Raw genomic sequence first — 25,151 nt, forward strand, 5'->3', positions numbered from 1 at the left:
ATCAGCCTTAAATACAGTTTGATAAATAATAATAGGAAAGCAACATCAGATTATGACTTTACAGCAGGCGGTTGAAGCCCGGCAGAGTCAGGCTGTCACTTGATGTTTGCAAAGGCTTCCCACCTAGCTGGGTTAGCTGGAGATTCATACCGATGATGATGTTGGTGATAAAGATGATAGACAGACAGATAGATAGATAGATAGATAGATAGATAGATAGATAGATAGATAGATAGATAGATAGATAGTTAGATATAGATAGATAGATAGATAGATAGATAGATAGATAGATAGATAGATAGATAGATATGAATAAAAATACTAAAGCACATCAAAAGTTAATTGAAAAGGACACATTCAGGGGCGAACTACCCCTGTCCAATTAGGACCATATGGAACATAGGGGAAAGGACCCAATCAATCAATCAACAAGCACTTAATTAAGCATCTTTTATGTTGCAGGCACCAGAGATACAAATACAAAAGTGCCTATATGCCTAGTATGGCACTAGGCAATGGGGACACAATATATCTAGTAGAGGTTCTTAACCTGGGGTCCGTGAACTTTTTTTTTACTATTTTGTTAACTTTATTTCAATATGATTAGTTTCCTTTGTAATCATATGTACTTCATTTTATGCATTCAAAAACATTGTTTTGTAAATGGATACATAGGCTATACCAGACCACCCAAGGGATCTGTGACACAGAAAAAGGAAAGAGCTTGATGAAAGATATGGAAGCATGCCTTGGGACAGTGGGAAATGAAGCACAGTAACTTCTGTCAAAGATATAGAAGCAATAGGACTCAGGGGTCCCAAAGGCATCAGGACAGACTAATACAACATGAGGGTGGCAACAGTTAGAAACTAGAGACCAGAGGGTCCCATTACATACCCCCAAACTCTCATTAAATCAAAGTATCCATCACACATGGGAAGGATAGGATTGTGTTCAATTACATCATACAGAAATATTTAAAAGCAAGTCTTTTACTTTCAGTCCTATCAAAACCAACTCCAAGAGCTAGGGGACCATAGCAAAAAGGAGAGGGAGTGTGGCATAGTGGAATGCTGATCTCAGAAAGAGGAAGACCTGGTTCAACTCCCGCTGACAGCAAGTCACCTAATCTTTCAGTGTCCCCAGGCAAATCTCTAAGACTATAAACTGCAGAAAATCATTGGCAGAGAAAATTTCCTTACCACAAATCTCCATGTACCAATGAAATCATAGGTCCAGTCCTCTCCTCCCACCCCTCTTCCTCCCCCTCTCCCCACAAAAAAAAAAATTCAATTGCAAACCAAGCTGTGTCTAGATTGAGACATTTTTGGTAATTATATAAAATCCATACACATGCTCTCGCTGGCAGACCCAGCACACCCTCTCCCTCTCCAAAATGTTCCATGTCAGTTATATTACTTTGGTTTTATGAGTCCAAGGTAGAAAGCTATTAGACCAGGATAGTCCCAAGAATGCATTAAATCTAGGGTCCAGTGCCCATCAGTGACCCATGTCAAACACTAGGAAAAAGTCAACAGATACTGTGCTGCAAATGAGCTTTCATATGAAAATGATTAATGCAAAACATCTGGAACTCCCATTTTCCTAGCCCTCTTCATCCTTCTCTCTGTTTCCAAAGCCAAGCCTCATTCCCGCCAAGCCCATTTCTTCTCTAACTAGACTCTGGACCACTCTTCATTTCCCTCTCTCTCTTCTTTCCTCCTAGGCATTTAATTTCTCCTCTACTTCCCTTGCCATTCATCCCAATAATAATAGCTGCCATATTTAAATTTAAACTTTTCAAAACACATTGTATGTTAATGGTTCTGAAAGTGTGGTCTGCAAACCCCTGGGGGTCCTCAAGAGACCTTCAGGAGGTCCATAAGGTTAAAACTACTTTTATATTAATAATAATACTGAGATGTTTTCATTTCTAATTTGTAAATATCAATAGATCCAGTCTTCCTAGACGTAGGCTCTATACTCTATCCACTAAGCTATGCTGCCTCCCAACTCTGAAATGTTGTCCTCATTCTCCATTTTGTCTAGTACGGTTTTTTTTTTGGGGGGGGGGGTTGTTTTCCCTCTTCCCAACACCCAAGTCTTTTGTCCCACTCATTACCGTCGCCTGTCATTTTAAACATTTTAAACTTAGGAGAAATGGGAAAACTTTTGGGGAAGGGTCGATGCTCTAGTAACATAGTTAACATTGTTTCCCCATGTTCTATGAACAATTTTCTTTAAAAACAAGCACATAAAGTACCACCAAAGGAAACAGATAGCATTTGGGGAAGAACGGGAGGGGGGGGGGCGGGGATTCTAATTTGAATTCTGTCAACACATTTCTAACCCACCAAGCATTAATGTGTGAAAAAGAACTCCAGGTCATTATTGTCTTATCACCTCCCTCATTAATCTTAAATCAATACACACCTCCCACACCATCACCACCCAAAGCAAAAACAATGCAATGGCCCAGAGTTTACCCAGAAAGGTTCCACCATTTGCATACCATGGAGCAACTCAGTGACAAAGTTGATAGATCCAGACTGTGTATTGACATTTGTTCTGATGAATGTTTTTCTTCGGTCATTAGAAATTGTAAATATATCAACCATGAACAGCTACTGAAATCTGCCAACTTCTCGAGAGCACGGAGCATGAAGTTCAGGGATCACTGGCCCAAAATAAAACCAGAAAGTTGTTTAAAGGGTGAAGAAGAAGGGGAATTCTTTCTTCAGGGACAGGAGGGTAAAGAGAGGCAATAAAAATAAATTTTAGAGGAAAAACTGTAAATTGGCATGTGAATTTGGCAGGCCAGGGCGCAGCGCTTTTTCTGTACTCAGCTGTAGTTTTAGGTACCCCCTGGGGGGAGAGAAGGGCTACTGTGTCCACAAGAGTCCAAGCATGCTGACTATTGCAGAAAGGTTTAATGGGCCTCCATAAGCCCTCCCTGCTCCCGAAGATGTGGCCGTGCACCTTCTATGGATACAGTGATAAAATGTGATGTTCACATGAGAATTATTGTTTTCAACCTCAGAAATATTTACCAAAAAATCAGGGACCACGACCTTCTGGACAAAAGGAAAACAGTCACTGCTCTGAAAGCTGGAGAGGACCGGGCCATTCTCCTGGGACTGGCTATGATGGTCTGTGCCATCATGATGTACTTTCTGCTAGGAATCACACTCCTGCGCTCATACATGCAAAGGTAATTTTCAATATTATTCAGAAACATCTGGTTAATTGGCTCTACATTCCTATGTGCTTCTTTTCCAACCATTCTTCCCTTTTCCCAAATTCACACTCAACCATCCTACCCAACAGTCCAAGACTAAAACCAGGATTCTAATCCTCATTGGTAGGATCATCTAGATCTGAATCTAGAGCTGAAAGGGATTGTAAAGGCCAAGTAGTCCAATGCCCTCATCTTAGAGATGAGGAAACTGAAGCACAGGATGGTTATCAACAATTATTTATTAAGCATCTCCTATGTTCCAGGTAGTTTGGTAAGCACTAGGGATGCAAATAGAATAAATAAAACAAGGAGCTTACCCAAGGTCACACACATAGTAAACATCAGAGGTGGGATTTGAATTCAACTCTTCTGACTCTCAACTCTTTCCACTGTCTCCAGTTTTATATTTGCCGTATGACGGCTAGGTGGTGCCATACTACATAGAGCACCAGGCCTAGAGTCAAGAACTGTCAAATCCAGCCTCAGACATTTACTAGCTACGTGACCCTGGGCAAGTCACTTCACCATGTTTGCCTCAGTTTCCTCATCTGTAAAATGAGCTGGAGAAGGAAATGGCAAACAACTCTAGTATCTTTGCCAAGAAAACCCCAAATGGGGTCATGAAGAGTCAGACATGACTGAAAAATCACTTCAAAGTAAAACTAAATTGAATAGAAAGAGGTATAATGGAAAGAGAACTGACCTCTAAACCAGGAAGACCTGAGTTTAAGTTCTACCTCTGACACATACTGGCTGTGTGACCCCAGATAAGGCACCTAGCCTCTCAATGCTACAGACAACTCTGTAAGCTGCAGAAAAGTTACCTGTTTGGATTAGTACAGGGAGTTCTCTATGCCAGAAAACTCAAACATGCGACCCGCAACTCTCCCAAGTGTGTCAAAACCAAATTAAAATGTTTGGCAAAATAAATAAAAATACAATAAAACATAGATAATATGAATATGTGGTTTTCTGAGTCAACATGTGGCCCACAGAGAAATCTTTATACGTGGTTTAGTGACCCCCATTTCTAGCTGACTTTGACACCATTGTGCTAAACCAATAAAATTGTTGATCAAAACAAAAAAATAGAAGTCCAAGGAAAAAACGTTAGGAAACAGAAAGCTAGTTTCTAACTATACCTCGTTTTACAAGGTGTGGTCATAGAATCCATTCATTCCATCACCTCACCTGGAATTGGCTGTTTTCCATAAATTAAAGGATTGGTTACCGCAGCAAAACAAAAGCGCATGACTTATTTAAGTCCCCTGGGAAATCATGGCAATGTCCAGCTGCCTACAGAAACAAGATTCTCTCCTGTGAAAAATGGAAGTTTAATTTAGAAAGGGGAATAAAGCTATTTTATAGCACCCAAAATTAATACCTTCATTTTAGAAACAAAATCCAACTGAAACACAGCCATTTGCTGAAATTAAGGCATCATCTTTCACAGTCGCTATGGCTCCACTAAAATCTGCTAATGGCTTTCAGCTACGTTAATTCTTCAAGAAAGAGCCCAGACTTTAGGCTTGGGGTCATGTGCCTTGCTCTGAAAAGGCTCCAAAGCCACTGTTCCTGCCCAGGGCCCACCTAAGGCTCCCCACAGATGTGTCAGCAAAGTCCTACCACACCTCACCATGCCTCACCCGGAGAATCACAATTTCCATAACCTGATGGGACGGCCTTGGTCTACCAAGTCTAGCTTCCTACCACCCTTTCCTACAAAGCCATGCCCTTGGAAGAGCCAAGGGTGGGAATAAAAGGACCCTACCAACAAACTGCTAAACCAAGACAGAAAATGCCCACAGCCCACAGTCACTGGGGGAATCAGTTTATACCCTGGACCTGGAGATTGATTGCTCTTCTTTTACTTCCTAATTACAAATGCAGCCATTGATCATCAAGCTCAAAAACAATCTTTTGTTTTTTAATAACCATGACCACTCCAATTGGCAGCTGGGGAGAACTGATACCCGTCTTTGTTCTAGTGTTGCACAAAATAACTCATGGCAAAGTTATTTTACCCCTCAGTTTCTAGAGAAAGGCCTCTTTTCAATTGGATATATATGTATACACACATATAGATAATGTGTGTGTGTGTATATATATATATATATATATATATATATATATATACACACACACATATATACATATATAGTATATTGTGTACATACATACATATATACTCATGTATACATGTATGTATTTATTAACTTTACATGTTATACATATTTATGTACTTGTTTTCTCCCCTATTGGTTCATTGTTAGGAGGGATCTTTTCATTCTTCTGTCTCTTAGTGGTTGGTATAGACCCTGGCACACAGCAGGTACTTAATAAATACTTATATGTCATTTGATTGACTTGCTGAAAATGTACTATAATTTGGGTTGTTTCTGAACTTTGAAAATACTGCCACTTAGCCATGCAGTACTGGGTATACCCAAGGTAGAGTTTGCATCTAGATTTTCCTAAGAGAATGAGGCGGCTAGATGGTTCAGTGGATAAAGTGCTGGGCCTGGAATCAGGAAGACCTGAGTTCAAATCTGGCATCAGGTATGAACTAGCTGTATGGCCTTGGGCAAGTCACTTAACCCCATCTGCCTTAATCCACTGAAGAAGGAAATGGCAAACCACTCTAGTATCTTTGCCAAGAAAACTCCCTATGAGGTCGTGAAGAGTCAGACATAACTAAACAACAACAATTTCCTGAGAGAGACAGTGTGGTTTAATGCAGTGGTGTCAAAATCAAATAGAAATTAAATAGATTCTTCCTGCCATGTACTAACTTAGAAAACCACAAGTTAACATTATCTATGTTGTATTGTATTTTTATTCACATTGTTAAACATTTCCCAACTACATTTTAAGCTGGTTTAGCTGCACTCAGGAGTCACAGCCTTCTGCTGGAGTTTGACACCTCAGGTTTAGTGGATAGAGAGAGCACTAGACTTAGTCAGGAAGACTTAGGTCCAAATTCTGCCTCTGATGTTTATGTCCTAAGTGATAAGGACAAGTTGCATCCTCCCCAGGGGCTAGTTGCCACCTCTATAACATGAGAGGGTTGGACTAGATGGTCTCCACAACCCTTGCGGCTCTAATTCTAAGAGCCTATGAACATTTGACTGTACAAGGTCTGTTCCTGGCCCATTGGGGTTCTTGGACTTAAGCCTGGCACAGATGGAGGGTCAGGGAATGGAGAAAAACATCAGACAAATGAGAACTAGACTGAGATGGGGGAGACCTAGAACTTCCTATACATCAAAGACCTGTGGTTTCACTGACGTGAAAACTTCTTCCAAATCATCTATAACCTATAATGCTGGTGAAGTATCCCAGCATAGTGGGTACAGAGCTAGGTGTGCAGACAAGACCTGGGTTCAAATTCTCTTACTCTAACACTTACTCTGTGACCATGAAAATTCATTTAATATTTCTCTCTCTCTCTCTCTCTCTCTCTCTCTCTCTCTCTCTCCTCTCTCTCTCTCTCTCTCTCTCTCTCTCTCTCTCTCTCTTTTCAGTGTATGGACAGAAGAGTCTCAATGCACATTGCTTAATGCTTCCATCACAGAAGCGTTTAACTGCTCTTTTAATTGTGGTCCGGATTGTCGGAAGCTTTCTCAGTATCCCTGCCTCCAGGTCTACGTTAACCTAACTTCTTCGGGTCAAAAGCTCTTACTTTACCACACAGAAGAAACAATGAAAATCAATTCTGAGGTAGGCACATAGCATGCATTTCTTCTCAGGGTGACTTCTTCAGCTATTCTCAGTGCTTTCCAAGTTCTGGCTCTGAAAATGTCCCTCAGTTAGCATTCCAGGACCAGAATTCACCCAGGAAGTCAACTTCCTCCATTCACTAAGTTATACCTTGTCTACATAAGGTTAATTTCCCATGTCTGGTATGGATGTCTGTTACCACCCTATTTGGTTGCTACTTTATTCTCCATCCCTATCTGGACATGGAAACACTACATCCATAGTTATTATTTTCATGGAGAGAGTCTCTCCAAGGTCAGAGACCACAGCTGCACAGTAGGAGACAGGGATTCCCCACCACATAGCAGGCACAGGTCATGGATGTGCTATGGGGTCCAGATGACTTGTTTTTCTGCCATTGGTACCAATTCTTCACCTGATAGACTATGCTTTGGTTTGTTCAAGACAGAAATTAAACAGTCAACAACCATGAATAAGTACTGTTATGCGCAGGCACATGCTTGAGTAGTCAGGCATCGGAGAGAGACACAAAGAAATTAAATACTACGTGCTTTCAAGGAGTTTATGTTCTATTGGGGTAGATATACATATAAATAGATATACATGTATATATGTGTGTATACATATATAATATGCACACACACGTACATATATATGTGTGTATACATATACGGTGTCCCAAAAGTCTTAGTAAAATTTTAAGCTATTAAAGCTTAAAACTACACTAAGACTTTTGGGACACCCTCTCTGTATAGAATAAATACAAGATTAGTTAGGATCAAAAGCAATACCTATACAGCTTCTGATTTTTTCATTGACCCTTTCCAGCTTTCCTGTACTAGAATTGGGAGAATCAAGCACAGGTTTTGGATGCTAAGATCAAGTTTTCATTATAGAAACTTAAATTGCCTGATTACTTTTTCCTCAAGAATTATTCCCATTCAGACTAATTGTAGAAAGATTCTTTGAGTCTTTTCCTCATCACCACTAGTGATATCTTTATTTTTAATAGTATTTTAATTTTTCCCAATTACACATCAAGACAATTTTTAGCATTCATTTTTACAAGATTTTGAGTTTCAAATTTTTCTCCCTCCCTCCTTTCCTCTCTTCCTAAAATGGTAGGCAATTTGATATAGGTTACACATGTGCTATCATGTAAAACATATTTCCATATTAGTCACAGTTGTGAAAGAAGAAACAGATAAGAAAAAAAAAAACACAAGAAAAAAATAAAGTAAGTGAAAAAATATGCTTTAATCTGCATTCAGAGTTCATCAGTTCTTTATCTGGAAATGAATAGCATTTCCTTCATGAGTCCTTTGCACTTGTCTTGGATGGTTGCATCACTGACAAGAGCTGAGTCATTCATAGTTGGTCATCACACAATGTTGTAGATACTGTGTAAAATGTTTTCCTGGTTCTGCTCATTTTATTTTGCATCAGTTCATACAAGTCTCCAGATTTTTCTGAAATCTGCCTGTTCATCATTTCTTACTGCACACTAGTATTTAATTACCTTCATATACCACAGCTTCTTCAGCCATTCCCCAACTGATGGGCAAACACTCAACTTCCAATATTTTGCCACCACAAAAAGGGTTGCTATAATTATTTTTGTACACATAAGTCCTTTTCCCTTTTTCGTGATCTCTTTGGGATACAGACCCAGTAGTGGTATTGCTGGATCAAAGGGTACGCACAGTGTGGTTGCCCTTTTGGCAAAGTTCCAAATTCTTCTCCATCTAGCATACCTTTAAAAAAAATTAAAGCCTCTGACCTGACATTAAGAACATAGATTCAGAGCTGGAAGAGACCTTGGAGGTCATACAACTCAACCCTTTTATTTTACAAATGGGGAAACTGAACCCCAGAGAAGGGAAATGACTTACTTAAGGTCATATACCAGTAAGTGGGAAAGCAAGGTTTTGAACTCAGGTCTTCTGACTCCAAATCTTCTGCTCTTTCTGCCACACCATTCTTTTAGCTCCTCTAAAGATTTTCAAAACTAGAGGTAGATAATTATTATGGTCTATTTGAGGTTACACCGGTCCAGAATCAGGGACTGTGACATAAATGATCATAAATTCTCTTTTAGCTTTCAATGAAGGGGTGAGAGTCCCTCAGGTATTATGCTGGGGGAGGGGAGGGAACAATTAGACCTGGAGTGAGAAAGACTTGGATCTGACATCTACATACTACTTGCTTAACCCTGGGCAAGTCAACCTCTCAGAACCTCATTTTCCTCATCTGTAAAACAGAGAGGATAATAATGTTTCTACTATCTACCTTCTTGATATACAGAATCCTGGTAAGGAATTCCCCCTATTAATGCTTATCCAGGACCTGCTTTTCAACTAGAGAGATGCCTGAGAGTTGCCTAGGGCACTGAGAGGTTCAGGAGCTTCCCCAGGGTCACACAGCCATTCTGAATCAGAGGTGAGACTTGAACCCGGGTCTTTCTGAGTCCAAGGTCTGCTTCTATCCACTATATGGTTATTAACAGCATTACTGCAATTCTGTTAATGAGGAAAGTGTAGTGCCTGGTACACAGTAGAGACTGCATAAATGCTTTTCTCTTGATTGATTTAAATCACTTTGTAAACCTAAACTTTAAAGTACTATCGAAATGTAATCTTGTGTATGAATATATCCTATATACACATTGATCTTTTAGTCATAACAATCGGTTCTCACTACCCTGATATACAAAACTTTCACCAAAACAGTACACAGAAATGGTATTCATAAGTCCGAATGTGATCGGTCAAGAGGCTTGTCACATTAATAATTTTGAATTAGCTGCATTATATTTCTATTCTGTGGTGGCAGAGATCAATGAATTACTTGTAACTTTCCAGAGGGGTTATTAACACTCATGACCAGAATCAGTCCTGGGATCAGCCCCACCTGAACTCATTTCTTTTTTATTTTTATTTTTCAACTTTTTCTTATTCTGAAATTGACAAACACCAACAAACATGAACATTTCTACATTAATAAAACATTAAAAGTAGATTATATGAAAAAACTATGACTGCCTAATAGGGAGGGCTTGATTTTTTCTACACTGGGCAAACAGTCTAGATGGTCATTGAACACGTGACAAAAATAGGATTGGTCTCAGCAGCCAAAGGCAGAGAAAGCCAAGCTGTATTTTGGTTACAACGGTTCAAATAAATTATTGACACCCTATCTGAGGACTCAACTTCCTGAATATTTCAGAAGCTGGTTTTTTAAAATATCTGCTCTAGTTCCCCCTAATCTACAGGAAGCACAAGTCATGTTCAGTTGCCTCAAGGTTGTTTTATCAATAAATAAAAATTTACATAGTGCCAGTTTTTTTCCAAGATGTGTCTGTTTCTGCCATGAGCCCTCCAAACAGGGCTTATGCTTTGGAATATGAGCCAAACAAATCTTCAAAATGCTGATAAAATTGGGAAGTTCATTCACTCAAACTTCATTAAGCATTTATTATGTGCCTATCGTGTGGTGGTCACAGTGTTAGGGGCTGGGGTTACAAAGACAGAAGGGAAATAATCCCTTCCCCCTCAAGAAGTCTACATTGTAATTGGAGGAGATAGCCCAGAAAAGTATATATAAAGCACATACAAAGTGCTTTCTCCAGGTGGTACTTGAGAGCTCATGTTATGTGAATACCAACCAAAGAAAGTGGAATGTTTATCCTAGAGAAGACCTAAGAGAAATGTGATAGTTGTCTCCAAATATTTGGAGGGCCATCACATGGAAGAGGAATGAGATTCTCTACTGGGTCCCAAAAGGATGAACCCAGTATAATTTAAGGAAGTTATAGAGACCATTTAAAATTGATATCAGGAAGAAAATTTCCTAACAACGAGCTCTGTCCAAAAGTGGAACGAACTGTCTAGAGAGTGGCTTTCAGCAGTGGCTAGATGTCCTCTTGGATATGTTGTAGAGAGGTGGCATTTTCAGGAATGAGCTGGAGTAGTTGCTTCTGAGGCCCCTGCCAATTCTAGAAGTCTGTGATTCTGTTATGTAAACCTAAGAGAAGTAGATAAATGTCAGCTGTCATTGATTTTCCTTCTATCCAAACAATGGGTGGTTTCAGATTCTTGCATCTTGTAAAGCTAAAGTTCTATGGAATACTCCCCAACAATATTTCTGAGCCTTCATATTTGAGACAGCATTAAATGGCAATGCCACCAAGATCTAGACTGTGCTCAGAGTCTTCACTCTGCTGGTAGTGCCAATTTGGAGCCTGTAAGAGAAATTTGTAATTTATTTGTTAAGCCCTTATTATGTGCCAGGTGCAAAGAATTAAGACTGGAGAGGAAACCTGGAGAAAATATAACCCATCCTCAACACTATAGAGCCAGGAAACTGAGGCCCAGAGAGGGATAGTCTCTTGCCCATGGTCACACAATTGTAAATAGCAAAATCTGAGTTCAGACCCAGGCTGATTTCAGAACTAGTGGTTCTTCCACTGCATGGTAGCTGCCCAGTTATTTCCCATAATGCTGTGCATTTGCTCATTCCTTTATTCATCTCTCCACTTTTCTCTGTGGTTGAAATGCTTCCCATTGGAAACTTACTTTTGTAGAGAAAGGGAGTGGATAGGCAGGGGCAGAAAGCCCAGATGGGAATTGCCACTGTCAAGCCTTACAAACCTCTCCTTAATGGTCTGAGTGGCTCCACACCCCAGAGAGTGGAAGCTGAAAATAATTGGACTTTTCGACCACAGTTGTCATCTCATTCTGCGGAGTTGAATTTCTGAGATCTCAAGTATCAAAACAATAGAACTCAGGCATGTCATGCTGCATCTAAACCTGACACCACTGAGGAAGAACCAGCATTTTTCTTTTTGGAGGGTCACCAGACCATGACCTTAAAAAGATCAGTTAACAAACATGAGCAAAAGCTGGGGGCTGGAAAAGTTGCCAGGAGAACCCTTCCATCAGCTCGTCAACCCATGCCAAAGATCTCTAGCCCTGATCATTCTTTCCTCATGAGCGTGATCAAGGACAACTCATTCCCATTTTGACTCATTAGCAGCCCATGTGATCAGCAGGGTATGGTGGCTTCAGCATAAGGAAGACTTACTTCAAGCCCCACTTCTGACAGAAATCTGCTTTGTGACTATGGGCAAGTCATTACTGCCCACCCAGCTTTTCAAGACTATAGCTTACAATGCAGTAGATGATTTGCATTAGTGGAGGGAGTTTCCATACCAGGAAATCCCTGTACTAATGAAATCATAGAGCTCCACCTTTAAAAAAAATTTTTTTAAATAGCTACATTCCTAAAAGTTATAAAGGAGTGGCATGAAGTTGAAAGGCGGTGATTTTACTGAAATGTATAATACGTAGCTGTCAACTTCTGAGTTGTCAACAGGATACAAATGGGTCAGTCCGGATGTTGTCACTTCAAAGGCACAAGGACAATTTTCTTTCATTTTTGTTCCTTGCCCCATGTACTTTTTTTCTTTAGTTCTTAAAGCTAAAATATTTCCAAACAATCACACAATCAACAAATATTTCTTAAGCATCTTCTACGCACCAAGCACTAAACTGGACATTAGGAGTATAAAAACAAAAAGTGAAATTGCCCCTTCCCTCAAGGAAATTGTAGTCAATTGGGGAAGAAAAAAAATCTACATTTATAAGGAAATATCAAAAAATATACTTGTGTGTGTGTGTGTGTGTATGTGTGCCAAGGAAATGGCAGACCACTCCAGTATCTTTGCCAAGCAAACTCCAAATGGAGTCATGAAGAGTCAGACACAACTGAAATGACTGAGCAATAACAATATAAGTAAGCATAACATATATATACATACATCTCTATACATATATACATATACACACATATATACACACACACTAAGTAATTTTAGGGAATAGGGCTCAGGCCTAGTATAAAAGATAGAATGTTAACAATAGAAAAGAGCTTCCGAAGGGCACATTGGAAGGGCAGAGAAGAGTGGAATAGGGATCCCAGAGAGATGGGGCTGACGTGGATAAGTTTGAAGCAGCAAGGAGTGGCAGGCAGAGAAAAGAGCTCCAGCCTAGGGCATCTTAGAACTGAGAACCACAGAGATTCCAACTAGAGTCAGGCAGGGCAGTAAATTGGTATGTCCTTCAATAGCAATAGTCAATGTGATTTTCCCAGCTGCATAGCTTACAGCTTGTGTGACCTTGGGCAAATCATTTAACTGCCTGGGTCACAATTTCCTTGTGTTTAAAGTGCAGGCACTGGACTAGAAGACCTCGAAGGGCCCATCTGGCTCTGAATCAATGTGCCTCTGACCAGTTCCTGAGCAAGGGACAGACACAGGGCAGGTTCCCAGCATGCAGTAAATAACCACTCTGAGAAGGAGGCCACAGAACCTCTAAAGTCCAGCTCCCAAAATTCACATACTCAAAGTTGAAATGCTTATCAAGGGGTAGCTGAGACCATCTGGAAACCAAACCTTTTGGGGAAATGCTAGTTGTAAGGAGATATCTGCTCAGCCACTCCTCTACTGAGCTGGCTCCAACAATGATGCCATCCATCCAGGAAGTGGAGACGAGGGTCAGATGGCAAAGAGAAGGATACAGTGGACATCCAAGAAAGGAGAGTAGAGGAAGAAAAAGCCAGGAATTCTAGACACTATCTTCCAAACCTACTGGAAACATCAGATCAACTGTTGTTTAAGTGTGTGTTGGCATAATCAGCAACAGAAAATTAATGTCCTCACATCTGCCTCATTCAGACAATTGCAGGTACCTGAGCACCCCTGGGTACTTTCATCCCCTGATGTGATTCTTTCTGTTTTGCTCCCTCTTTTAGTACCTCAGCGCGCCAGAGTGCTGTAATAAATGTGAAAATGTGTAAGCAAACAGAGCAAAGATGGGGCATGCTCTGGAAAGGGATGAGTGAAAATGCTGGCAGGACTGTTAGTGCATGATTGGGGTAGGATATTGCTTCCCTTTCTCTGCCAAGCATTTTAAGCAGCACAGCTTGGCAAATAGTAAAAACTGAAAGAAGAAACCAAATAACTTTGGAAACCAAGCTCAAAGCAGGAAAAATGCTGATAGGACGCTGAAAGTCAGGAGAGGTGAAAGAAAATGAGGCTCCTGTGGACTCGAAGACTGTCTAGCCATCACTCAAATCAGACAGAACACAAAGTTCTCTTCTCCAAATCACCCCTCCCCTCCTAAAGTAAGCATTCTGAGGAAGTCTTCTGCATAATTCACCCCTCTGTGGAGCTCTTTAGAAAGAAAACAAGAAAGAGTACTTAGAGTCATAACTAGGGTGGGACAGCTGGGGCTTTGCCTGAGAGAGCCCGATTGTAGAGGGCACATACAGTGTCATCTTCAGCATGCTTCCTCTCTCTGGTAGTCAAAAAGCTACTAGCATGGCAGCAAACCTCCAGGCTAGAAACCATCAAATGGTTTGGAGTATACTTCCTCAGCCCCGGTACTCTCTCTTCTACACTGCCACTCCTGGTCCCATGTACAAAACTTCCTGACTACAGCTCCGCCTCTGTTTCTTTTCATTCCATACTTTCAGGATGGTCTCCATCACATTGTCATCTCACACCTTCCCAGGGATGCTGCCTAATTTGTTGGTAAGAGGCTGCGGAAAGAGTACTAGATTTTGAAGTCAGATGACCTGAGTTCAAATCCAGAAGCTGTTGCTTGTGATGACTCTGAGTGACTCACTTTTCCTTTCTGTAAAATGTTTCTTCGTGTGTAGAAAGAGAAGACTTAACTAGATGAGCTCTCAAATTCTTTGCAGCTCAAAATCTGTTCTGTTTCCCTTCCTGCTGTAAGGAAGGAGAATAAGTTGTTAACCTGGGGTCAATCAATGAAAATTCCCAGGCAGCTGGTGGCACAGTTGAGAGAGAATTGAGCCTGGAGTAAGGAAGATCTGAGTTCAAATCTAGCCTCAGACATTTGCTAGTTTTGCGACCCTGGACAAATCATCGAAACAGTTTGCCTCAGTTTCCTCAAGTATAAAATGAGGATAATAACAGCACCTATTCATAGGGTCAAATGAAATAATTTTTTTTAAAAGCACTTAGCACACAGTGCCTGGAACGTAGTAGGTGCTTAATAAACATTTGTTCCCTCCCCCACTTTTATATCAATATAATCATAGCTCTTTGCAGTTTACAAAGTACTTTTCCCAGAAGTGGGAAATGCAAAACGTTATGATCTCATTTTACAGAGGAAAAATTGAGACCCAGAAAGATTAAGTGACTTGTCTAAAGTCACAGTCACTAAGGAACAGTCAAAATTCAAACTCAGATCATCTTAATATAATTCAAATACATTTTTCACCATACCATGAAGTCTTTTTTATTAAGAACTCTGTGAATATGGTTCTTTAAGGTTTACAACATGCTTTATATATAGTATTTTATTCTATCTTCAGGACAAGTATTATTCTCTCCTTGTACAGATGAGGAAACTAAGCCTCAGGTAGAATAGCGATATGCTCAGGGTCACACAGTTCATAAGCGTAAGTAAGGTAAGAATCAAATCCATATCTTCCTGATTCCAAGCCCAGAACTCTAGGCACTACACCAAACTTCTTGTTGTTAAATTATTTCAGTTGTGTTTGACTCTTCATGACCCCATTTGGGGTTTTCTTGGCAAAGATACTGGAGTGGTTTGCCATTTCCTTCTCTAGATCAGTTTACAGATGAGGAAACTGAGGCAAACAGGGTGAAGCGGCTTGCTTTGAGTCACACAGCTAAGTATCTAAGGTCAGATTTGAACTCATGAAGATGAATCTTCCTGACTCCAAGCCCAGTGCTCTATGCACTGCACCACCTACCTCTCTTCTTTAAGTGGATATTCACTAACGACCTTACAGTAAAGCAAATGGAGTTTGCTTGCCTCCAGAAAACACATCCCATTCTTTTCCCACCAAATTACAACAGGCAATTTTCTCAGAGTCCCTAAGCAAATAGGATTCAGTGTGGCTGAGTCAACATGGAAGACATTTGAAGCAGAATCAACTTCAGCCATTTTCAAAAGTGAAAGGGGGGATCTGATTGCTGGGTCAGGAGTGTATTATGGTAGTCAAAGGGGCTCATGAATTCTCACCTGGCACTGAGGGACAAGGTGTGCAGGACTAGAGAGGGGATGGTCTTACTGTCTCCCGCCCTGGTCAGGCCATATTGTCTTCCATTCTGGACACCACGGTACTCCAGTTGTGGACATGTAATACTCCATAGTAATAAATAATAATATAACATACCAATAAATACGCAAGAGTGTGTAATACCAATGCTAGCTAGCTAGCATTTATATAGCACTTTAAGGTTAGGAAAGTAACATAGGTTATCTCATTTGCTTCTTACACTGACCCCTGTGAGGTATGTGCTATTTATCCTTATTTTACAGATGAAGAAACTAAGGCAGGCAGAGGTGAAGTGATTTGCCTGGGGTCACATAGCTAGTAAATGTCTGAGGCAGGATTCAATGTCAAGTTTCCCTGACTCCAATACTTTATCACCTGCTCCACCTACCTACAAATCATTTTTTTAAAAGATTTTTTTAGAAGATTTAGAAGAAATCTTATAATAAAAAGATTTTTTATTAGAACAATAAAAACCATTTTCAATGAAGCCTCATTGTTTTTAACTCCAGAGAATGATACAGAACCCCACTGCAAGTGAGGTTATTCTCATAAACTCTCCTGGTCCAAGAATGGAAAAGACCCTCATGGATTTGTTGTCTAAATTGGCAGTAATGGTTTGACATTTCCTAAATACAACCAATTAGATTTTTTTAATCTCCTTGAATAAAAATCATTCCTCTGTGTAGCTGCAGGGATGGAGGGAAGATTAAAAAAGGTAACTCCAAACTTCCCCAGAGGCCACTTCTGTCCCATCTGTCCCCAGCAAGCAGCTAACTGGCCTGGATTCAAACACTGCAGAAGCAAAGAAAATGTTTGTCTCAGCCAAGATGACCAAAGAGTCAGAGGCTAGTTTTCAACCATAAGTTCTTAACTCCAATAGAATGGAAGCTCCTTGAGGGCAGGCGTTGTTTTCTGTTTTGTCTTTTTTATCTCTAGCACCTATTGTGGTGGCTGGTACCTGGTAGGCATTTAATAAAAGCTTTTTAAATTCATTTGAATTGGACCATATTCCCTGAGAAACTAGGCCCTCACAGGAAGTGATTTCAGGACCCCAGAAATGTTCCAGCTAACTCAGCCTCCTGGCTACTGATGCATTTATATCCTTAGCTAATTAATGTAGGTTAGACTAGGATCTCCTTGAGGGCAGGGGCTGTGTTTAGCTTTTTTTGTTTATTTGTTTTACCTAGAACTTAGCACAGTGTCTTGCACAGTCGTTTTTTCAGTCATATCCAACTCTCCCTGACCCCATTTGGGGTTTTCTTGGCAAAGATGCTGAAATGGTTTGCCATTTCCTTCTCAAGATCATTTTACAGATGAGGAAACTGAGGCAAGTAGGGTCAAGTGCCTTGCCCAGGATCACATGACTAGTAGTGTCTGAGGCCAGATCTGAACTTGGGAAGGTAAGTCTTCCTGACTCTAGACCAGGCACTCTCTCCACTGTACCACCTAGCTGCCACCTGGCACACAGTAGGCATTTAATAAATGTTTCCTTTCTAACTGTTAAGGTATTGATCAAACCATGTGTTCCCAGTCATCAAAAGTAAAGTGCACAGCATTCATTCAGGCCAAATGAAGGGGAGATCCTCTTGGTAATGCTGGTAAAGGTCATGCCCCTCCATGGCACCCCCATCCCTGGGCCCCACCAGGAAAGTCAGTGGAAAGAGCAAGCCAAAGCCAGCCCATTTTCCCTTTCAATGGCATAGTGAATAGAGAGCTAGCCTTGAAGTCTGAGATGCCAAGGTTTGCGTCCCACCCGTAACATATACTGACTGTGTGATCTTGGGCAATTCTCTAAAATCATAGGTTGAAAATCCAGTGCCAGAATACTTATCACAGTTTTCTCTTGAGCAGCTTCTTACACCAATAAAATTATGTGTCCTAACCACAAAGAAAAAGAAACATCTGTTTTATCCTTGGACCCACAAACTCTAGGACAAAATTAACCATGATCCATGCTAAGGCCACAAGAACTTCATTCCTAACCCACAGGCTCACCTCATCTCTGCATGGTTGGTTCAAAGAAAGGAAAGAGAATAAAAAAGTGTTTGCATTGTCCAGAATAGGCAGGGGTTAAGAAAGATTTTTTCTCACTGACCCAAGGAAGGGGATGACATCAAGGAACACACAGGTAAACAGTGACATTTTTTTCTTAGAAAAACATAAGATGATTAACTAACCTGCTTTTAAAATAAAGAAACAAGAACATGAGATTTGATTCAATAAATATAGTAAATGCTGTTCCCACCTGATAAAGGTATGAATGTTGAGCATCTTGCTAATTTAGGTGGAGGAGGGGGGACTCTATGCCTTGACATTCAAAATAATGAAGTTCCATATTATGACCAGTCATTAAGAGAAAGACGAGAAGAGGAAAAGTAAGAAAAACAATGGCAGAACAAAGGCAGAGGGGAGAGGTCAAGGGAGATAAACTAAGAGTGAAGGAGGAGAAAGTCAGAAAGGGAAAGAGTCAGAAAGTGGGGGAGAGAAGGAAGAAATAAGAAGGAGGGAGGGAGGGAGAGAGAGTGAGAGAGAGAGAGAGAGAGAGAGAGAAGGGAAGGGAGGGTGAGGGAAGGGGATGGCAGGGGTACAGAGAGAAAGCTAGAGGGAAGAGAGGAGAGAGATGGAGGAAGAAAGAGAAAGGAAAGGAAGGGAGAGAGATATGACAAAGAAGGGGGAGAGAGGGAGGAGAGAGAGAGAGAGAGAGAGAGAGAGAGAGAGAGAGAGAGAGAGAGAGAGAGAGAGAGAGAGAGAGGAAGGAAGGAAGGAATAGAGATGACAGAGAAGAGGGAGGGAGGGAAGGAGGAGGAGAGAGGGAGGGAGAGAGAGAGAAAAGAAACAAAAAGATAGAGCCTCTCAGGCCCATGTCTGATGAGTTAAATAGTTCTTACCCTGCCTTGCTGCTCATATGGGCCATGCTCATGGCAACTTATCATGTATGCTAAAAGCCTCATTAACCACTCTCCACAGGTCCTGGGAATACTCTTTAACTTTCACCAGGGAGTGTCCACTCTAAATGGCGTAAGTGGAGTAGCCCACAAGAGGGAAATTGGACTTTCTTTCTAAAAGTGATACTACAAATAAATTAGCATCACCCCAAGAGCTAAATGAAAGCCAATTGAGAAAAAGTTACTCTTCCCCTGGAATAGTCAAAACAACCAGTCAGTGGTCTAGTTTTTGCCTTTAAACTTGGTTGCTTTGGCCATTTTAGGATCATAGAGCTAGAAGAGACCTCAGAGGTCATGCAGTCCAACCCCTTCATTTTACAAGTGAGGAAACTGAGGCCTAGTGTGGTTGACTGATGTGCTGACATTATGTAGGCAGTAACAGAACAAGGTTTCAACTTTAGGGCCTCTGACTCCCAGTCCAGCACCTTTCCATGCTGCCTCTTAGTCCAGCTATGCATTGTCCTTGACCTGTAGTATAGTGGAAGGAGAATTAGACCCCCCAAAAAAAAAAAGAAAACCTGGGTTCTAGACCTGCCTGAAGCATCAACTTGCTCTGTGGTCTTGGACAAGTCCCTTCCCATCTCCACTCCTCATTCTGCTTACTTGTCAAACAAGAACCTTGGACAACATCATCTCAAAGATGTTCTCCAGGGCCACAATCCTCTATTCACCCAGTGAGGACTGGAACGGAAGTATCAAACATTCCCTTGTGTCAGGAAGCATTAATATGGAGAGTCATGTGAATCAAATCAATATCCAGAAGGTGGCCCTATTATATGACACATATTTTTTTTTTACCTGAAATCTTCAGCATTTTAGAACAGAATTATCTCCTGGAAATTCTAACAATGCAGATGCTAGTCTCGGAGAATGAATTGGACACTGGTATTGCTTCATAATAGCTGACGTTTAGATAGCACTTTACACACAAGTATCTGATTCAATCTTCACAGCAAGCTTGTGAGGACAGGTATAATTACACCCATCTTACATGTAACCCAGAGTCTGGGACCACCTAAGTTCTGGTCTCACATGAACTGGTTTGAATCTGAAGGAACTGACCTGAAGGGCCAAGAGTCTCTGGTGCTTTATGCCCCCTGCAGAGAACATGTTCTGTGAAATTTCTGAATAAGCTTGTGTCCAGTTTCCACACATGTGGATAACAGGATCCCCAGCTCCTGCAAAAACATTCAAGGTAACAAATACATATAGGGAGAGGAGAGCTTTTATTTTGCCCCGTAAAAAAACGTAGAAAATGTACATTTTCCTCAAGAGCCAATAAAGAAATACTGAAAACACTAAAAACACTCTTAGTTATCCATAATCCTTCCTTGGAAAGGAAGTAAATTTGGGGTGTCACGACAACACATTAAGATTTTGATGGGCCCTTTCATAGCATCTTATACAGACCTTCCCAAGCTTTTAGTACCATCCTCTGGTCCTAAAAGACAAACAGAATTTGGGCCTTGAAAAATTCCCAATAAAGCAAGGAGCAAAGTACAAGTCTTCTTTTCCCTTTATTTGTCCAAACAAGTGGCCCAAGAGCCCCAAAGGAACAGACAGAGCCAAGAACCTTTTCCTCCCTTCACCCCAACTGCCCACTGCCCAGATGCCCGTGGGTGGACTAAGGATCCTGAAGGGGTAGGTGTCAGAAAGCCAAAGATTTTCCTCTCCCCCTCCCCAGTACCTTCTGCCCAGTTCTCAGCAGGAATTGAATACCATTTCTCAGCTGGCTGCTGATTTTCTCCTCCAGCTCCCTCACCCTACTGGAAAAATCCACCCCTACTGGAGCTAAAGATAACCCAGAACCCCACTCTGCTCCACCCTTGTGCCCACTACTCTTTTTCCACCAACCTTTGGTGAGGGATATGGCCTTCCAGTGATGTCTAAGGTCCCCTAGGTCTCGTTACCTGCACTGTAGTTATGTGGAGTTATCTCCCCTGTTTTGAAGGGTAGTTGCTTCAGAACAGAAGCTGTCTCACTTTTCTATTTGTATCCCTAGAACTTAGCCACATGTTAGGCACATGTTAGGTATAGGTACTAGATTTGTAATTTCACCGATATAGAAAACTTCAGGATGAGGAATCTTCCTGAACAAAGGCAGGTCGGCTTCTTCTCTGAAACTTAGAATCTTAGAGAGTTCCCTAGAGCACTCAGAGGTAAAGCGATTTGCCTAGAGTCACACAGTCAGTGTGCTGAAGATGCAGAGCTCTGGCTCTACAGTGACCATGTCACAGCTACCTCATAGTAAATATTTAATGGATGCTTTTCCACTTTCTTCCCATGTCCTAGTCTTAAATCCCTCCCTGCTCCATCCTACCAAATCATCTGAGGACAGTTCTAGTCAGTGAAAACCAATCAGGAGTTGTCTTTGCTTTTTTTTTTTTTGGTGAGGCAATTGAGATTAAGTGACTTGCCCAGAGTCACACAGCTGGTGTCTTTGCTTTCTTAACAATGGTTACATCCATACTTTATAGGGAGAAGGGCTCATCACATGTTCTAAACACTGTCCTGAAAGCTCGTTCAAAAGAACTCATCAAAGAATATTTTCTTGTTCAAACTCCTCCCCTCATTAATACAGATGAAGAATGTGAGGCTCAGAGAAATTCATTTATACATTCAACAAGCATTTATTAAGTTCCCACTATGTATAGAGCACTACAGTATATGATGGGCATACAAAGACAAAATCAGAACAGTCCTTAACCTCAAAAAGGCTACATTCTCCTGCAGAGATACAACATATATACCACTAAGTAACTGTAAGATAATATTAGCTAACATTCCTATAGTGCGTACTATGTGCCAGGTACCGTGCTAAGCACTTTACAATTATTATTGTCCAATTTGATACTCACAACAGTCCTACAATGTTGGTGCTGTCATTATGGCCATTTTACAGATGAGGAAACTGAAGCAAATAGGAGTTAAGTGACTTGCTCAGGGTCACACAGCCAGGAAGCATCAGATTTGACTCAGGTCTTCCTGACTCCAGGCCCACTGCTCTATCTACTGTATCATCTAGCTCTGTGTGTGTGTGTGTGTGTATGTGTGTGTGTGTACAGGCAATATATATACATACATACATACATATATACACATATATATGTACACAAGAGATAGATTAGATCGATGGATGGATGAATATACAAGATATAGATATATACAAAATAAATAAGAATAATTTTCAGGGAGCAGGAAAAGACAGGGACTGAGGCAATAGTAACTCAGGAAGATCCCAAAGGGCTTCTTGTCGACATTGGCATTTGAAAAGAGCCCTTAAGAAAATTAGAACTTCCAAGAAGCCGAGGAAGGAAGAGAAAGCCTGTGCACAGAAACAGAGAAAGGAGATGAATGTTTTTGAAGGGGGACAGCAAGTAAAGCAAGATGACTGGAATGTAGAGTATATGCTGGGGGATAAAATGGAATCATACTGGAAATTCACAAGTTATATTGTCAAGGATTTCGAACTCCAAACAGAAGAGTTTAGATTTTCTCCTGGACTTACAGGGAGTTGCCGAAGCTCCTGTAGGAGAGGACACGGTCAGACCTTGAGTTTCTGATTTGTCCATATTCACACAGAAGTAAGTGTTGAGCCCAGGGGCTCCTGAAGCCCAGAGCTTCCAACTCTAGTCTATGGTCATATATTTAGATAAGGAGGAAAAAATGAAATAATGTATTTCAACGAGCTTCCCTCCATCTCTCCACAGTGTTCTTACATACCCAAGTGTGGCAAGAACTTCGAAGAGTCCCTGTCCGTGGTGAATGTGGTGATGGAGAATTTCAGGAAGTACCAACGCTTCTCCTGCTTCTCCGACCCATCTGGCATCCAAAAGAATGTCATCTTAACCAGACTCTACAGCTCCAACGTGCTGTTCCACTCCCTCTTCTGGCCCACGTGCATGATGAGTGGGGGCGTGGCCATCGTTGCCATGGTGAAACTCACTCAGTACCTCTCCTTGCTCTGCGAACGCATCCAGCGAATCAACAGATAGAGGCCAGGCTAGCCAGGACAAGGCTGTTCTTTAACGTTCAGATACAGGTTTCTCTCATTCTTCACCAAAGAACCTTAAGTTTGTAATGCGTCGTTTATTATGAGTTCCTTAATTGATTCCGATACATAGAGCAATAACGCAGCTGCTGTTTAATATGCAAACGTGATGTTTCTATTCAGTAGAAGATGGGGTGGAGGACCCCCACAGTTGGGTGTTGGTGTTTTCATACTCTCGGTTCGTTGGTTCGTCTGTTTGTTTTCCTGGTGACACTAGGACTTCCTTCTCCCCTTCCACTGAGATGGGATGCAGTGAATCATTTGTCGATGAACGTGGTGTGGCGTATTCTGTGTTCGGAGTCATCATCTCTTTCAGAGACATCTCTGCAATGTATTTTGTCATTCATTGTTTACCAAAGCTGCAGCCAAAAACAAAAAAAAAAAATCCTTTTCTTTTTCTCCAAACCGAACCCTCTAGTAAGAGATGGGACCAGGATACCTTCAGCAAGGGTATTCACCATTTTCCTTGTATTGCTACCATATCACTGTAAAGATGAAATAAAAAATGGTCACCTATTTTTTTTATTATTTTTTACTCACAACAATGTTAGCTTTTTAACAGGATTGAAAATGGAAGAAGCTCTGTTCTCACTAATCATATTATTGTAACTACTACCTGTCTTTTAGGGAGAAAAGGAATAGCTTTGATCCCAGTCTTAGACCTGCTAAGAGGGGATATCAGCAAAGGGCTGCCCGAACTAAGATTTCAGTGAATGGTGACAGCCACCCATAGTTCCATAAGGCCTCACCTGAGTGTACCCATATTGGCACTGGAAGTCTCCCACCCTATTAATTGTCAACATCTCTCAATGGAGCTGTTCTATAGCATACAGGAATGGGGAACTTTCAGCCTCCAGGCCACATGTGGCCCACTAGGTCGTTAAGTTAGGCCCTTTGAATACAAACTTCACAGAACAAATCCTTTCATTAAGGAGATTTGTTCTGTGAAGTTTGGATTCAATCAAAGGGCCCGACTTGAGGACCTAGAGGGCCACATGTGGCCTCAAAGCCACAGGTTCCTCTCCCCTGGACATCATTCTGGACATTAAGATCCTGTTTAGTAGGCAAAGCTTATTGGAATGCTTTCTTAAAGAAGACTAGAGAGTAGGTTTGCTAGGCAGAGATGGTGAAAGATTTATAGGCAGGCAAAAGAATGTGATGTCTCTTGATCTGTTTCTCTGTGGGGATCTTAAAGCAATATGCTCAGAATGTTTCTCTCCTCTGCATATTTTATTTTTCTATTTACAATTCCTTCCTTTTGTTATATTTTATAAGCAGTCTAGACCTTTTTTCTTAACGGACACTTGAACTGAATAACAGATTTGAGATTGTTTCTATTAGCACCCCAATTAATTACTGTGTTCTGGGAAATCAATGAGAGATTGATTCTAAATGAGAACGTCCTGCTTTTCCCCCAAGCCTCAATAACCAAACAGAGGGAAAACACCATCTTCAATCAGTCTCATCCATATTTAAGTACTTTTTTGTAAAATAGTATTGAAAACTTTTTAGCTAATACAAGGTTTTACAATCATACTTGTGGAGTGAACCGTAAAATTAATCTGATGAGGTGGAAATTAATCTTCAATCTTGTAATCCATAGTTTGACTTTTTCTTAAGCAAATAAATTCCTGGGGTGTAATCAAGGCTCTTATGTATAATTAAAAATAAAAAGAAAAAATCCATTAAAGCTGTTGTGTTCTGAGTTTGCAAACAAATTTTTAGCCACTGAAGAGTCCAAGAACCCATGAATTTCAACACAGATACATAACTGGGAATTCTGGGACCCAAGGCAGGTACCACAGACAATTAAAGCATAACCCCAGGTGACTAAGGGATGGGGTAAGGGCATGCCCTAGGACACCAACATACAGCCGCTGCTAGAAAAGCTACCATGGTAAGGGGAGGCTGGAGTGAGGAAGAACAGAGGAGAGAGGAAGAGGAACTTACTGCAGCCCTCAGCTAGTCGTTTCCCACTTTGCTATTCTTAGAAATACTTAGTAAGCTCTGATGTTACTCTGTTGCTAAAGGACTGCACATACACAAAGAACCCCCTAAATTTGTCAAACTGGGTAATATTCCA

The 25,151-nt window shown here is 40.9% G+C and overlaps 1 protein-coding gene across 2 annotated transcripts in view; it reads left to right on the top strand.

Moving 5' to 3' along the window:
* Positions 1–23,012, top strand: part of KCNMB2 (potassium calcium-activated channel subfamily M regulatory beta subunit 2) — a 280,827-nt gene extending 257,815 nt beyond the window's left edge. For both annotated transcript variants that reach the window (XM_020980653.2, XM_020980644.2), the window contains exons 3-5: positions 3,041–3,211; positions 6,763–6,958; positions 22,728–23,012. In XM_020980653.2, the coding sequence (XP_020836312.1) occupies positions 3,041–3,211; positions 6,763–6,958; positions 22,728–23,012 (652 nt within the window). The remainder of the gene's footprint in view (positions 1–3,040; positions 3,212–6,762; positions 6,959–22,727) is intronic.
* Positions 23,013–25,151: the final 2,139 nt, after the last annotated feature.

This window comes from Phascolarctos cinereus, unplaced genomic scaffold, assembly GCF_003287225.1.
Source record: "Phascolarctos cinereus isolate Bilbo 61053 unplaced genomic scaffold, phaCin_HiC Scaffold_7;HRSCAF=346, whole genome shotgun sequence".
In the NCBI taxonomy this organism is placed as follows: Eukaryota; Metazoa; Chordata; class Mammalia; order Diprotodontia; family Phascolarctidae; genus Phascolarctos; species Phascolarctos cinereus.